General features: G+C 49.8%; 1 protein-coding gene across 1 annotated transcript in view; it reads left to right on the top strand.

Moving 5' to 3' along the window:
• The window catches only part of LOC133130230 (palmitoyltransferase ZDHHC5-A-like), a 36,549-nt gene that overhangs the window by 2,034 nt on the left and 19,515 nt on the right, over positions 1-15,000 (top strand). The window contains 2 exon segments of the mRNA XM_061244639.1: positions 11,309-13,100; positions 14,204-14,325. Of these exon segments, the coding sequence (XP_061100623.1) occupies positions 12,958-13,100; positions 14,204-14,325 (265 nt within the window). The 5' untranslated portion in view covers positions 11,309-12,957.

Below are 15,000 nucleotides of genomic sequence, written 5' to 3'. Positions count from 1 at the left end.
ACTTGGTTTCTCTTTGGTTAAGTGTGTTATGCCCTGGAGGCAGGTGACATTGTGTACTCTACTGCAGTTCCCACACTGCTCATGGTGGCACGGTTCCCGTGAGCAGAGGGCTCATTGGACAGTGATGTGCTTGTTGTTGTTGAAACTGTTGAAGAAGTGCGGGGCCTTGCTCTCATGCTGGCCTGCCTGTCCTGGGTCCTGTGCTGAATTATCCAGTTGAATGTTGGGAAGTGTATGGTGATGTCTGTAGCTGCATGCTGGGAAGTGTAGGCCACTGTCAGTAGCTGCATGCTGGGAAGTGTAGGCTGGTGTCTGTAGGGAGTGTAGTTCAGCCCTCTGCGCTGGTGTCTGTTCCTTTAGCGCAGAGGTCACCAACCCTGGTCCCGGAGAGCTACTGGGTCTGCTGGTTTTTGTTTTCACCTTAAAATCAGCACCCTGCTGCGACCCAGGTAACCAGGTGAGGCGAGTTAGCTGTGTAATCATCTGCTCTAATTGATTAATTAAGTGCAGAGTAACGGCGAAAACCGGTAGACCCTGTAGCTCTCAGGACCAGGGTTGGAGACCACTGCATGTCTTCCTTCTCTAGCCAGAGTTGTTATAATAAAAAATATTTGTTCTTTAGCTGATGCTTTTAGCCAAAGTGACTTACCGTTGATTAGACTAGGAAGGGGACAATCTCCCCTGGAGCAATGTGGGGTTAAGGGCCTTGCTTGAGGGCCCAACAGCTGTGCGCATCTTATCATGGCTATACCGTGGCTTGAACCACCAACCTTCTGGCTCCCAGTCATGTACCTTAGCCACTAGGCTACATGCTGCCCCAGTCATGTACCTTAGCCACTAGGCTACATGCTGCCCCAGTCATGTACCTTAGCCACTAGGCTACAGGCTGCCCCAGTCATGTACCTTCGCCACGAGGCTACAGGCTGCCCCAGTCATGTACCTTAGCCACTAGGCTGCAGGCTGCCCCAGTCATGTACCTTAGCCACTAGGCTACAGGCTGCCCCAGTCATGTACCTTAGCCACTAGGCTACAGGCTGCCCCAGTCATGTGCCTCAGCCACTAGGCTACAGGCTGCCCCAGTCATGTACCTTAGCCACTAGACAACAGGCTGCCCCAGTCATGTACCTTAGCCACTGGGCTACAGGCTGCCCCAGTCATGTACCTTAGCTACTAGGCTACAGGCTGCCCCAGTCATGTACCTTAGCCACTGGGCTACAGGCTGCCCCAGTCATGTACCTTAGCCACTGGGCTACAGGCTGCCCCTCGTTCTCTGAACTCTGCCCTGCTGCACTGTGATGTGTGAGCAGCACGATCTGTCCACTGCCTGATGGCTACCCCGGTCTGGGTGCACGTGGTGGAGCGTTTGGGATCCATCGGTCCTGCGGGCGTTCCTGAGCGCGTCTGCTCAAACTGCCCATGCCAGCTCCGGGAGGCTGCACCTCTGTGGTTTTTTATCTTTCTCTGTGTGTTGGTAGACATGAGTGTGTCTGACCCTATGAGATATAGAACTCCTGAAAATGTAAGCTTCATACTACACTTTTCCTTTTACCAGTAGAGTCATTTAAGGTTTGCCAGGTGTCGCAATGAAAAACGCGTCGTGGCACAAAATGTGTTTTTTTTTTGAGGGCCACACCTTTGTAAATATGTGTGTAGGGCCCATTTTGTATGTAGAATTCACATCTGTCCTGGCAGGACCAATTTGGCATTTCACATTCAGCTGATGTCATAGGGTAGGAGCAGAGTAAAAACGCCTGATCTCAAAGGTTAAAGGTCAACAGAAGGATGGCAGCGAATGGCGTGTTTTCCGTCCGTGTACTGAACCTTCTGGAATGAGTCTTGGCTTACTTTCAGACCACACCCCCAGTCTGTGATCACATTTACCTGCTGTTGTCTTTAGAGATGTCTGTGGTGAGAGAGTTGTGCGTGGGAAGCAGCTGCTGGTGTCGCCCGGCTGGGCCGGAGATGAGCCCCGGGCTGTGTGCTAATGGGCCGTTAGTGCGCCTCCCTGTGGCTGCCGCCCTGCTGGCGCCGTGCACTTCCTCCCTGGGCTGCTCTGGGCTGCTCTGGGCTGCTCTGGACCGCTCTGGGCTGCTCTGGGCCGCTCTGGGCCGCTCTGGGCCGCTCTGGGCTGCTCTGGGCCGCTCTGGGCCGTGGGGCCGCTCTGGGCCGCTCTGGGCCGTGGGGCCGCTCTGGGCCGTGGGGCCGCTCTGGACCGTGGGGCCGCTCTGGGCCGCTCTGGGCCGCTCTGGGCCGCTCTGGGCCGTGGGGCCGCTCTGGGCCGCTCTGGGCCACTCTGGGCCGCTCTGGACCGCTCTGGGCCGTGGGGCCGCTCTGGACCGCTCTGGGCCGCTCTGGGCCGCTCTGGGCCGCTCTGGGCCGCTCTGGGCCGTGGGGCCGCTCTGGACCGCTCTGGGCCACTCTGGGCCGTGGGGCCGCTCTGGGCCACTCTGGGCCGCTCTGGGCCACTCTGGGCCGTGGGGCCGCTCTGGACCGCTCTGGGCCACTCTGGGCCACTCTGGGCCGTGGGGCCGCTCTGGACCGCTCTGGGCCACTCTGGGCCACTCTGGGCCACTCTGGCTGCAACGGGCCATACAGCCTTGGAAAGGAGAACGTTTTTAGGAATGAAAGGTTTTGCAGTGTGGGGAAAAAGATGTTCATAAATACGCTCATCTCCTGTGCGGCTCAGTGACATTTTGTTTGTAAACATAAGGTGCCTGCTGTGCTGCAAGTGCATGGGTTGATGCCCGTACAGCAGGGTTTTGGGTCATGGTCATACAGCAGGGTTTTGGGTCATGGTCATACAGCAGGGTTTTGGGTTGATTCCTGTACAGCAGGGTTTTGGGTTGATGCCCGTAGACCAGGGTTTTGGGTCATGGTCATACAGCAGGGTTTTGGGTCATGGTCATACAGCAGGGTTTTGGGTTGATTCCTGTACAGCAGGGTTTTGGGTTGATTCCTGTACAGCAGGGTTTTGGGTTGATGCCCGTAGAGCAGGGTTTTGGGTCATGGTCGTACAGCAGGGTTTTGGGTTGATTCCTGTACAGCAGGATTTTGGGTTGATTCCTGTACAGCAGGGTTTTGGGTTGATTCCTGTACAGCAGGGTTTTGGGTTGATTCCTATACAGCAGGGTTTTGGGTTGATTCCTGTACAGCAGGGTTTTGGGTTGATTCCTGTACAGCAGGGTTTTGGGTTGATTCCTGTACAGCAGGGTTTTGGGTTGATTTCTGTACAGCAGGGTTTTGGGTTGATTTCTGTACAGCAGGGTTTTGGGTTGATTCCTGTACAGCAGGGTTTTGGGTTGATGCCCGTAGAGCAGGGTTTTGGGTCATGGTCGTACAGCAGGGTTTTGGGTCATGGTCGTACAGCAGGGTTTTGGTTGATACCTGTACAGCCTATACTGTCCAGTTTCTCTCTATCTTTGATTTTCTCAGGTTATCAGAACATTTCTATTTGCAGGAAAACTCCTGTACAGCAGTTATGGAGCAGGCAGAGCAGCTGTAGGATGCAAAGGGTTATTGGAGTGGTTAGCTGTTAAAGCTGAGGACACATGTAGCTGTTAGCACTTAGCTCTTAGTACTTTGCCACATTGAGCTGTCAGTGGTTAGATGTTTGTGGTTAGCATTGAATTGTGGTTATCTCTTAGCAGTTAGTGCTTAGCATTGAGCTGTTAGCAGTTAGCTCTTAACTGTTAAATGTAGCTCAGGTCCAGGTGTGTGTAGCCAAGTCAGTAGTGTATAAGGTAGTAATTCATCCACCTTTCTCAAGATTACCATTTGTAAAGTCGTTCTGTGGCTGATTTATCACATTTTTAAGTGGTGTAAATGAACCCTGGTGCATTGTGGGATACTGGTGTTGCCTGGCAGCGGTGGGACCCTGAGGAGTGAACGTTGATGGAGTCAGCCGGGCTAGGCCGTCCAGCTAAGGAGCTTACGAGCGAGGATCGCATTGATTGAGTACTTCAGGGGCTTTTCCTGCTTCCTCCATTGTGTGTGTGTGTGTGTGTGTGTGTGTGTGTGTGTGTGTGTGTGTGTGTGTGTGTGTGTGTGTGTGTGTGTGTGTGTGTGTGTGTGTGTGTGTGTGTGTGTGTGTGTGTGTGTGTGTGTGTGTGTGTGTGTGTGTGTGTGTGTGGCCTCAAGTTTAATGTCAAAACCTTGAGAAGCACTTGGATGGAAAGTGCTAGACTGTGCAGCTTAAGTGCCCATCGTCATCATAGACCACCTGCTCCAATGGTGTGATTTCAGCCTTTCCGTTTGCACTCCAGTACGGCCCATCATGCCACTGTGAGCAGCAGGCTGCTCGCCCTGAGCATCCAGCTTCCTGTGTGCCACAGGTCACACAATTTCCTCAGTCAAACTAATTTCTATTTGACATTTATGCTTTTTTTTTAAGTCATGAGTTGTCATCACTGAACAGTGTCCTTCCTGGCTGCAGGATGCAGAGGGGCATTAGTGCAGTGTTTGAGCATAGTGCTTAACTGTTAGCTGTTAGCTCTTAGCAGTTAGCTCCTAGCTCTTAGCACTTAGCTCTTAGCACTTAGCTCTTAGCTCTTAGCACTTAGCTCTTAGCTCTTAGCTCTTAGCACTTAGCTGTTAGCGCATAGCTCTGCAGTAGTGGTAGCAATCCAGACGGGGTTGGATCTGTTCCACCGCAGTGAGGACCAAGCGGACTGGGGTCTTGCTTCTGTGAACATTGTACTGTGCCGTGAAAAAGCATTTTCCCCCTTCCTGATTTCTTCTATGTTTGTCGCACTGCATGGTTACAAATGTTTTGACAAAATGTAAAATTAGGCAAATGGTACCCGAGTACACAACACATTTTTTAAATGATTACTTCATTTATTTCATAAGGTTTCCAAACACCATGGCACCCCTGTACTTGCGCCTGCTTTCGCTGCAATAACGTCAGTCAGCCACTTCCTGTCCCGTGTGCATTATTGATTTGTGATTGTGTTCCAGTGTTTGGTTGATGGGTTTTCCTTTCGGTGGTTTCATTTTCCTTTTTGGGATAAGGGGATAATTTTGTAATGCTTTTTATATGTGAATATTTAGATTATTTTCTTTCCTTTTTTGTTCTGTGCAATAAAGGAGACCAAATAGTAACTCTCTCACTCTCTCTCTCACACACTCTTGCCCGTGCCCCTCTCCAGCAGAGACGTTGCTGATAAAGTTGTTCTGTGTGACGCATGCTGACTCTAGCAGCAGGGAGGCATGTCTGTGATTCCAGTTTGGGCTGGGCTCCCTCAGGCACAGGGACGTATCAGATGTACTTTGTTTTTGTTTGTTTAAACAAAATGGCGGAGCACCAGTGGTGTTTTCCCCCTCTGCACTGCTGTGGGGGTGTGGCCTGGGCATGACTGAACGTGCTCTGCACATGTGCGCACACGCACACACACTGGCTCAGATACACACACACACACACGCACACACACTGGCTCAGATACACACACACACACACACACACACACACACACACACACGCACACACACTGGCTCAGACACACACACACACACACACACACACACACACTGGCTCAGACACACACACACACACACACACACTGGCTCAGATACACACACACACACACACACACACACACGCACACACACTGGCTCAGACACACACACACACACACACACACTGGCTCAGATACACACACACACACACACACACACACACACACACACGCGCACACACACTGGCTCAGATACACACACACACACACACACACGCGCACACACACTGGCTCAGACACACACACACACACACACACACACACTGGCTCAGACACACACACACACACACACACACACACACACTGGCTCAGACACACACACACACACACACACACACTGGCTCAGATACACGCACACACACACACACACACGCACACACAGGCACAGAAGCAGATGGCTTGCGGAAGTCGACAAACGAGCGACTTGTTTGGACGAGTCAGAGTCAGAGCTGCTCTGGAAAGTGCGGTGGCAGGGCCTCGCTCAGGTCCTCCACTGGAGGACTGCGAGGGGGCGAAACGGGCGGCGGTCAGGGCTGCAGGGCCACATGGGCCCTCATTCACTCTCCTGCGGGGAGACATGGGCCCTCATTCACTCTCCTGCAGGGAGACATGGGCCCTCATTCACTCTCCTGCAGGGAGACATGGGCCCTCATTCACTCTCCTGCGGGGAGACATGGCCCCTCATTCACTCTCCTGCGGGGAGACATGGGCCCTCATTCACTCTCCTGCGGGGAGACATGGCCCCTCATTCACTCTCCTGCGGGGAGACATGGGCCCTCATTCACTCTCCTGCAGGGAGACATGGGCCCTCATTCACTCTCCTGCAGGGAGACATGGGCCCTCATTCACTCTCCTGCAGGGAGACATGGGCCCTCATTCACTCTCCTGCAGGGAGACATGGTCCCTCATTCACTCTCCTGCAGGGAGACATGGGCCCTCATTCACTCTCCTGCAGGGACACATGGGCCCTCATTCACTCTCCTGCAGGGAGACATGGGCCCTCATTCACTCTCCTGCAGGGAGACACGGGCCCTCATTCACTCTCCTGCAGGGAGACATGGGCCCTCATTCACTCTCCTGCAGGGAGACACGGGCCCTCATTCACTCTCCTGCAGGGAGACACGGGCCCTCATTCACTCTCCTGCAGGGAGACATGGTCCCTCATTCACTCTCCTGCAGGGAGACATGGCCCCTCATTCACTCTCCTGCAGGGAGACGTGGGCCCTCATTCACTCTCCTGCAGGGAGACATGGGCCCTCATTCACTCTCCTGCAGGGAGACATGGGCCCTCATTCACTCTCCTGCGGGGAGACATGGCCCCTCATTCACTCTCCTGCGGGGAGACATGGGCCCTCATTCACTCTCCTGCAGGGAGACATGGGCCCTCATTCACTCTCCTGCAGGGAGACATGGCCCCTCATTCACTCTCCTGCAGGGAGACATGGTCCCTCATTCAAGGGCTATATACATTTACCATTTACAGTGACCGCATACGCAGTGCAGTATAAGTATTTGGACTGTATCTGTTCTTTTGGCTCTGTACTCCAGCAGATTGGATTTGAAATGAAACCATGAATATGAGGTTAAATTGTAGACTGCCACCTTTAATTTCAGTGTATATCCACATCTTTGGCGGAACTGCATCCCTTTCTACATCTAGTAGTACCCCTATTTTATGAGACTAAAGGTAATTGGATAATTCGTTTCTCAGCTGTTTCTGATTAGTCGGGTGTATACAATCGCTTTCTTAGCGCAGGTATAAGAACCTCAGTATCTGGTCCTGATTCTGATTCTGAAGTAGTACCTTAAGAAGCCTGCAGAGGTCTGGAAAAAGGCCATGTGGACTGGTTTGACCGAGATTGACTTGTATCATCAGAGTGATGGCAAGAGGCTAAAAGGAACTGCCCAAGAACCAAAGCACCCCCTATCATCTGTGAACATGGTGGTGGGGATGTTATAGTTTGGGCATGTTTGACTGCCACAGGTTCTGGCTCGTTTGTTTGTTTGTTGATTGATAATGTAACTGCTGCTAGTGGCCGCAGGATTAATTCCTCACATTCCACCGCCCGACCACCTGTCCTCTTGACCCTATCCCCTCTCCCCTTCCACAATCTATATCTAATGACATTCTCCCTTTTCTCTCCTCTCATCAACACCTCCCTCTCTTCTGGCACCATGTCCTCTTCCCTGAAGAGGGCCAGAGTCACTCCCCTGCTCAAAAAACCTACTCTTGACCCCTCTGCTCTGAACAACCACCGGCCTGTCTCTCTTCTTCCCTGTCTCGCTAAAACTCTGGAACGGGCGGTCTGCTCCAAATGTCCACTTATCTTATCCAGAACAATCTCCATGACCCCAACCAGTCCGGCCTCAAGAGTGGCCACGCCACGCCCTGCTCGCGGTCACTGAGGCACTCCACTCTGCTAAAGCCAAATCCCTCTCCTCTGTCCTCATCTTCCTCGACCTGTTGGCTGCCTTTGATACAGTCAACCATGAGATTCTGCTCTCATCGCTGTCTGGGATGGGTGTCACAGGGTCTGCACTTGCATGGTTTTCCTCCTACCTCTCTGGTCACTCCTACCAGGTGACTTGGAGGGGCTCAGTCTCTGAACCTCACCCCCTACAAGCTGGAGTCCCGCAGGGCTCAGTTCTTGGTCCTCTCCTCTTTTCTCTATACACCATGTCTCTTGGTTCTGTTATCTCTTCCCATGGCTTTTCTTACCACTCTTACGCCGATGACACCCAACTCTTCATTTCCTTCCCCCCCGACACCCAAATCACCACACAGATCTCTGCCTGCTTGGCTGATATCTCTGTGTGGATGACTTCCTACCACCTGAAGCTTAACCTTGCCAAAACTCTCTACATCCCTGCTAAGTCCTCTCCGACAATCGACCTCTCACTGACTGTTGAGGACTTTGTAGTTTCCTCCTCCCATACAGCAAAGAATCTTGGGGTGACTCTTGATAACTGCAGGTTCTTTCTCTACAATATACATCGTATATCGTATCCGTCTTCTCCTGATGGTGACCACCCAGCTCCTAGTCCAGGCGCTCATCATTTCCCACCTGGATTACTGCAACTCCCTCCTAGCCGGTCTCCCAGCTTGTGCCATCACCCCCCCCCCCCTTTCCGATATCCCTATCCCTCTTGTCTAACCCGTTTTATAATTGCACTTATGATGACTATGTTTAGAACAGCACTTCATGTGTATTTTACTAGTTATGGATGTGATGCTTTAACTTTTGGAAGAACCTATGTACTTGTAAGTCGCTTTGGATTAAAAGCTTCTGCCAAACTAAAATGTAAATGTAATTCTGAAGTGTAGAGAATCATCTTATGTGCTCCAGTTCAATCAAATGCCTCCAATGACTTCCTTGATCGACACAACTCTGGTCCTCGTGTTAACAAAAACCAATAACCTACTCCAAAGGCAATCAAAAGCCTAGAATCTGGAGTATATATTGCAACTGTTCTTATACTTGCACCATGGAAGTGATTTAATACACCTGACTAATCAGAAACTGCTGAGAAGCCAACAGACCAATTACTTTTGGTCCCCAAAAATGGTGGGACTATATAGAATGGGATCCAACAGGAATTATCCCATATGGATGCAAATACCCTCAAATTAAAAGTGGGTGGCAGTTTTAACATCATTTCATTTTTTAATGCCAAATCCTTACTGCTGGTGTACAGACAGAAAAGAACAGAAATTATCCCACTGTCCAAATACATACATTACAGGCTGCATTGTACGTCGCTCTTTTGGTAACCATGTATGTCGGTGTCTACCTTTTTCAGTTGCTAGTGTGTGGTCGCCGAGCCTGTACTTGATTGTGTAGGTGAGGCCTCTGCTTTGTATCTGAGACAGGAAAATATGCACTTTATTAAGTATTATTAGGTATTTATTAGACTTCTACTGCTGTAGCCTATCCACTTAGTTATGATGCGTTGTGTATTCAGAGATGCTCTTCTGCACACCACTGTTGTAATGTGTGGTTATTTGCGTTACTGTCACCTTCCTGTCAGCTTTGACCAGTCTGGCCATTCTCCTCTGACGTCTCATTAACACGGCGTTTCTGTCTGCAGAACTGCTGTTCACTGGATATTCTTTTATTGTACCAAACTCTAGAGACTAGTGTGTGTGAAAATCCCAGGAGATTAGCAGTTTCTGAGATAACCACCCTGTCTGCCAACAACAATCATTCCACAGTCACTTCGATTTAATTTTTTCCCCATTCTGTTTGGTTGATGTGAACATTAACTAAAGCTCCTGACCCGTATCTACATGATGATATGCGTTGCACTGCTGCCACATGATTGGCCGATTTAGATAATTGCGTGAATAAATAGGTGTAATAAAGTAAAAATGTTCCTAATGAAGTGCTTGGTTAGTGTTTTGGTTATATCATCCCAATATCCCAGCGTGTTTCATAACTGGGTTTGATTTGTTGGTAAGCAGTGCTGGTGTGAAGCTGGTCTGAGGTTTGTGTGTCTTGTGTCAGTTGGGTTAATGGGTCAGTCAGCTTCATTACCAGCTGGCTGAGGGGACTCATCATGACTGAGCTCGTGGGCTTTCATTGCCTTAAATGGTAAATGCCTGCATTTATATAACAACAGTGTATATAATATAATAATATATATAATAATAATATATAGCGCCTTTATCCAAAGCTGTACAACTCATGCTTCTCACTCACCCATTCACACACACCGACAGTGATTGGCTGCCATGCAAGGCACCAAACAGCCCATCAGGAGCATTTGGGGGTTTGGTGTCTTGCTCAGGGACACTTCGACACACCCAGGGTGGGGATCGAACCGGCGGACCGGTGACCCTCTGATTGCCAGACGACTGCTCTTACCGCCTGAGCCAATGAGACGACTGCTCTTACCGCCTGAGCCAATGAGACGACTGCTCTTACTGCCTGAGCCAATGACGCACCTGTGTGTCCTTAGGGCGTGGATTTAAGTGCATCCAGAATAGTAATGCACTTTTTTGGATATGAATCATTAACGGATATTAATCGGATAATTGCCTAATTCTGCCCTGCATGCCTTATTTGGTATTTTCCTTTGTACTTGTTGGACATTTCTACACAATTCTCCATGCTGGGTCTCTACTGGATGCTTGTGCCATGTAGGATAGTTCTGCTGGCTGAGCAGACCCCATATGTCACTTCCATACAGTGCAATGCGCTGAATAACACTGTCGAAGATCTATCATCAGATTTTAATCCATTTAACATTTATTTTAGGTTTTATTTTTATAACATAGAGTGCTCTTCGAGCTTTTTCTTTTAAAGCATTCACTGCTAAAGCTCTCTGGTGCTGTAATTGTCTGACATATAAGTAGTATAATTTAGGGTGTGTTCTAGGGCGGTGTTGCCTAGAAACAACAGGAACCTATTTTCCTGACATCTGGCTTTCTTCTGGAAGATCATTGTTTTTGTCTTTTTTAAGTTTAGTCAGGGCCCAGTTCTGACAGAACCTCCACCAAAGCTAGGTTCTGCTGTAGCCCATCAGCGTGTGACCGCAGAACCGGGGCATCTGCATAGAGTAAGAATTTTACTTATGTCATGTAGGACATGGGGTTCCAACTGCACCACTAACTCATTCATGTAAATGCTGAACAGTGTTGGACTCAGACTGCAGCCCTGCCTCTCTCCCCGTTTTTGGTGTGAAGAACTCTGTTCTTTAGTCACCAATTTGCACATTGATTGAATACTTTATAGCTTATGCCACTTTGGACAATTTTGAAGTATGATCCTTCATTCTCCTCTCTCTCTCTGTAGGAGCCAGGATTTCCTGCAGCTCAAGTCTGGAGGTGTGTGGTCCTGCACAATCTGCTGGATTCACTTCTCCTTGGATTCGTCCAACGGTTTCCCTGGCCTGATCACCTGGGTGGTTTCTCCTGTCTGAGAGAGGATCAGCTGGGTGGTTTCCGGCCGTTCCTGGATTGGGTCTGAAGTCCGTCGATGACAGAGAGAATCCCGCGGGAACGCTCAGTCCAAGAAGCAAACCCGGCGTGTCCTCTCCTGAGGGGCGAGAGTGACCTCCCGTCTGTTTCCATGACTGCTGCTCAAACGGTCTTCTCCCCTGCTCCGGAGGTCAGAGGTCAGAGTTCAGCCGGTGAGCGTGTCTGACCACAGTGTTGCACCGGAGTCGGGCTGCGGACTTCAGGTTTTGTGCAGAGGAGCACAGGATCTTTCCTCCTACGTTTACGGAATGGCTGGGAATGTTGGCAGCTGTGAGAATACACTGAAGTGCTAAACCATACCGCTGAACACACACAGCCTGTGTTCATGCTGCTCATTCTCTGATCGGAGAAACTCTCTCTCTCTCTCCCCCTCTCTCTCTATTAGTAAACTGCAATATCTGAAGTATTCAGTCTGAAACCAAATCTCTCCTTTCCAAACATCTCTTAATTCCAAAGAAGACAATCTCCTATTTCCCAAAACATTGTGTTTCTCTTAACAAAATCTCATCATCTCGATATCTTGGTTTTGGGGACTTTACTCCAAGATGTGTTTCAGAATTGGACTGGTTTGACCTCTGACCTCTGACAGTTTTAAAATGAGGGTTAGTGTGATAGACAGTGAACAGGAGTGGGTGCTGATCGGTGTTTAACGGGACGAGGGCGGTTTGAGTGTGTATGTAAAATCTGACCTAGTAATCAGCAGGGTATAGGCGCCATGTTTTAACTGGGTGACCCCCCAGAATTATGAGACTCCTCCTATACCAAACATCTTCTGCAATCTTGCACCATTCTTATTTATTACAAAATCATGCAAATACATTTTGTTCAATTGAACTTTTTTGCAAACCTGTTTCACACCAAATATATTTGATGTAAGAGCCATATTGCAAATGTTACTTTTTAATTTGCAGCCGTTTCTCTCAGTGTTGATGGTTTTTAAAGGGGCAGGTTAGACAGCGGGCTGTTTGTGTCTGAACTGCAGATCCTGCAGATGTATTAATATCCGTATCCCGTATCGGATGCACAAGTGGGAATGGCTTCCTGGTGTGTCGGATCTCATTAGACCCCACCCCTCAGCTCGCTTGGCTCAGAAGGTCAAAGGTCAAAGCTCAAATTTCTGGGAGCAAAACCCCTTAAAGGAACAGGGGTCACTGATTACAAACGCAAAAACAAATCCGTCTGCTGTCACGGACTTAGGCTTTAGATAGTGCATCCCTGTCCTTCCCATCTGTCTCTTTTCCCCTCTTCCCCCTCTCTCCCTCCCCCTCTCTCCATCCCCCTCTCCCCTTCTCCATCCCCCTCTCCCCGTTATGTCTCTCCTCTCATCCTGCCTCCCTGCGCTGCGAAGGAGAGCTCGCGCGCCCTTCCTCTCTCTCTGACCCTCCTCATCCTCTCTTACTGTTAAATCTTCCAAAAAAGCTCCCCTACCCCCCTCACCCCTACCCTCTCCCCCCTCCCCCGGTGATGCCGGGCGTCAGTAAGAGTGGAGGCCCCGCCTCCTCTCCCCCCTCCTCCTCGCCCCGCCCCCTCAGGCCCAGCCGGTATGTCCCTGTCTCCGCGGCGACAGCCTTCCTCGTGGGCTCCACAACGCTCTTCTTCTGCTTCACGTGAGTCACATTACCGTATTTACACACGTACACGCACCACGCTTTACTGCTTAACCGAACATTACCGTATTTACACACGTACACGCACCACGCTTTACTGCTTAACCGAACATTACCGTATTTACACACGTACACGCACCACACTTTACTGCTTAACCGAACATTACCGTATTTACACACGTACACGCACCACGCTTTACTGCTTAACCGAACATTACCGTATTTACACACGTACACGCACCACGCTTTACTGCTTAACTGAACATTACCGTATTTACACACGTACACGCACCACGCTTTACTGCTTAACCGAACATTACCGTATTTACACACGTACACGCACCACGCTTTACTGCTTAACCGAACATTACCGTATTTACACACGTACACGCGCCACGCTTTACTGCTTAACCGAACATTACCGTATTTACACACGTACACGCACCACACTTTACTGGCTTAACCGAACATTACCGTATTTACACACGTACACTCACCACGCTTTACTGCTTAACCGAACATTACCGTATTTACACACGTACACACACCACGCTTTACTGCTTAACCGAACATTACCGTATTTACACACGTACACGCACCACGCTTCTACTGCTTAACCGAACATTACCGGATTTACACACGTACACGCACCACGCTTTACTGCTTAACCGAACATTACCGTATTACACACGTACACGCACCACGCTTTACTGCTTAACCGAACATTACCGTATTTACACACGTACACGCACCACGCTTTACTGCTTAACCATGAAATTACCATATTTACACACGTACACGCAGCCACGCTTTACTGCTTAAACCGGAAATGACCATATTAACACATATCTATCTGTATATAAATGTGCTGTAATGCAGTTACCAACCTCTGACAGACTCTTGTCTCTCTTGTCTCTCTCACTCTCCCCCTATCTCTCTCACTGTCTCACACTCACCCCTCCTCTCTCTCTCCCTCCCTCTCTCTCTCTCTCTCTCTCTCTCTCTCTCTCTCTCTCTCTCTCTCTCTCTCTCTCCCTCCCCCCTCCTCTCTTTCTCTCTCTCTCTCTCTCTCTCTCTCTCTCTCCCTCTCTCCCCCCTCTCAGGTGTCCGTGGCTGGCAGACCGGTTCTCTGTGGCCGTTCCTGTGTACAACGGCGTGGTCTTCCTCTTCGTCCTGGCAAACTTCTGCATGGCCACCTTCATGGACCCCGGCATCTTCCCACGAGGTGAGTGTGTTACTGCACCGCTCAGTCCTAATTTTACTACTACTGTACTAAATACTGCTGCTATACTAACCCCCTCTGTGCTAACAGTCTCTGTCTGCAGTGTTTGTGACTGTGCTAATGGCTGTGTTTCTGTGCTAATAGAGGGCAGCAGTTTTGACTGTGCTAACAGTGGTGTTTCTGTGCTAGCAGAGGGTAATATTTGTGACTGTGTTAACGTGCTAATGACGGTATTTGTGTGCTAGCTAGCAGAGTGTGGTGGTTGTCACTGTGCTAATGTGCTTTTACATTACATTATTGGCATTTTGGCAGACGCTCTTATCCAGAGCGACGTACAGTTGATTAGACAAAGCAGGAGACAATCCTCCCCTGGAGCAATGCAGGGTTAAGGGCCTTGGTCAAGGGCCCAACGGCTGTGCGGATCTTGTTGTGGCTACACCGGGATTAGAACCACCAACCTTGCGTGTCCCAGTCATTTACCTTAACCAACAACAGCATTTGTGTTTGAGTGGACGGCAGTGTTTGTGCCTGTGCTAGCGTGCTTACAGATGCGTTTGTGTGTTAGGGAAGGGCAGGGGGTGTGACTGTGCTAACAGTGTTGTTTGTGTGCTCGAGGAGGGTGGGGGTTGTGAACACAGGCTAACAGCAGTGTTTGTGTCCTAGCAGAGGGGAGTTGTG

The sequence above is a fragment of the Conger conger genome, chromosome 6, assembly GCF_963514075.1.
Source record: "Conger conger chromosome 6, fConCon1.1, whole genome shotgun sequence".
Lineage (NCBI taxonomy): Eukaryota > Metazoa > Chordata > Actinopteri > Anguilliformes > Congridae > Conger > Conger conger.
The sequence above is the reverse complement of the archived record's forward strand: the minus strand, read 5'-3'. Positions and strand labels throughout refer to the sequence as shown.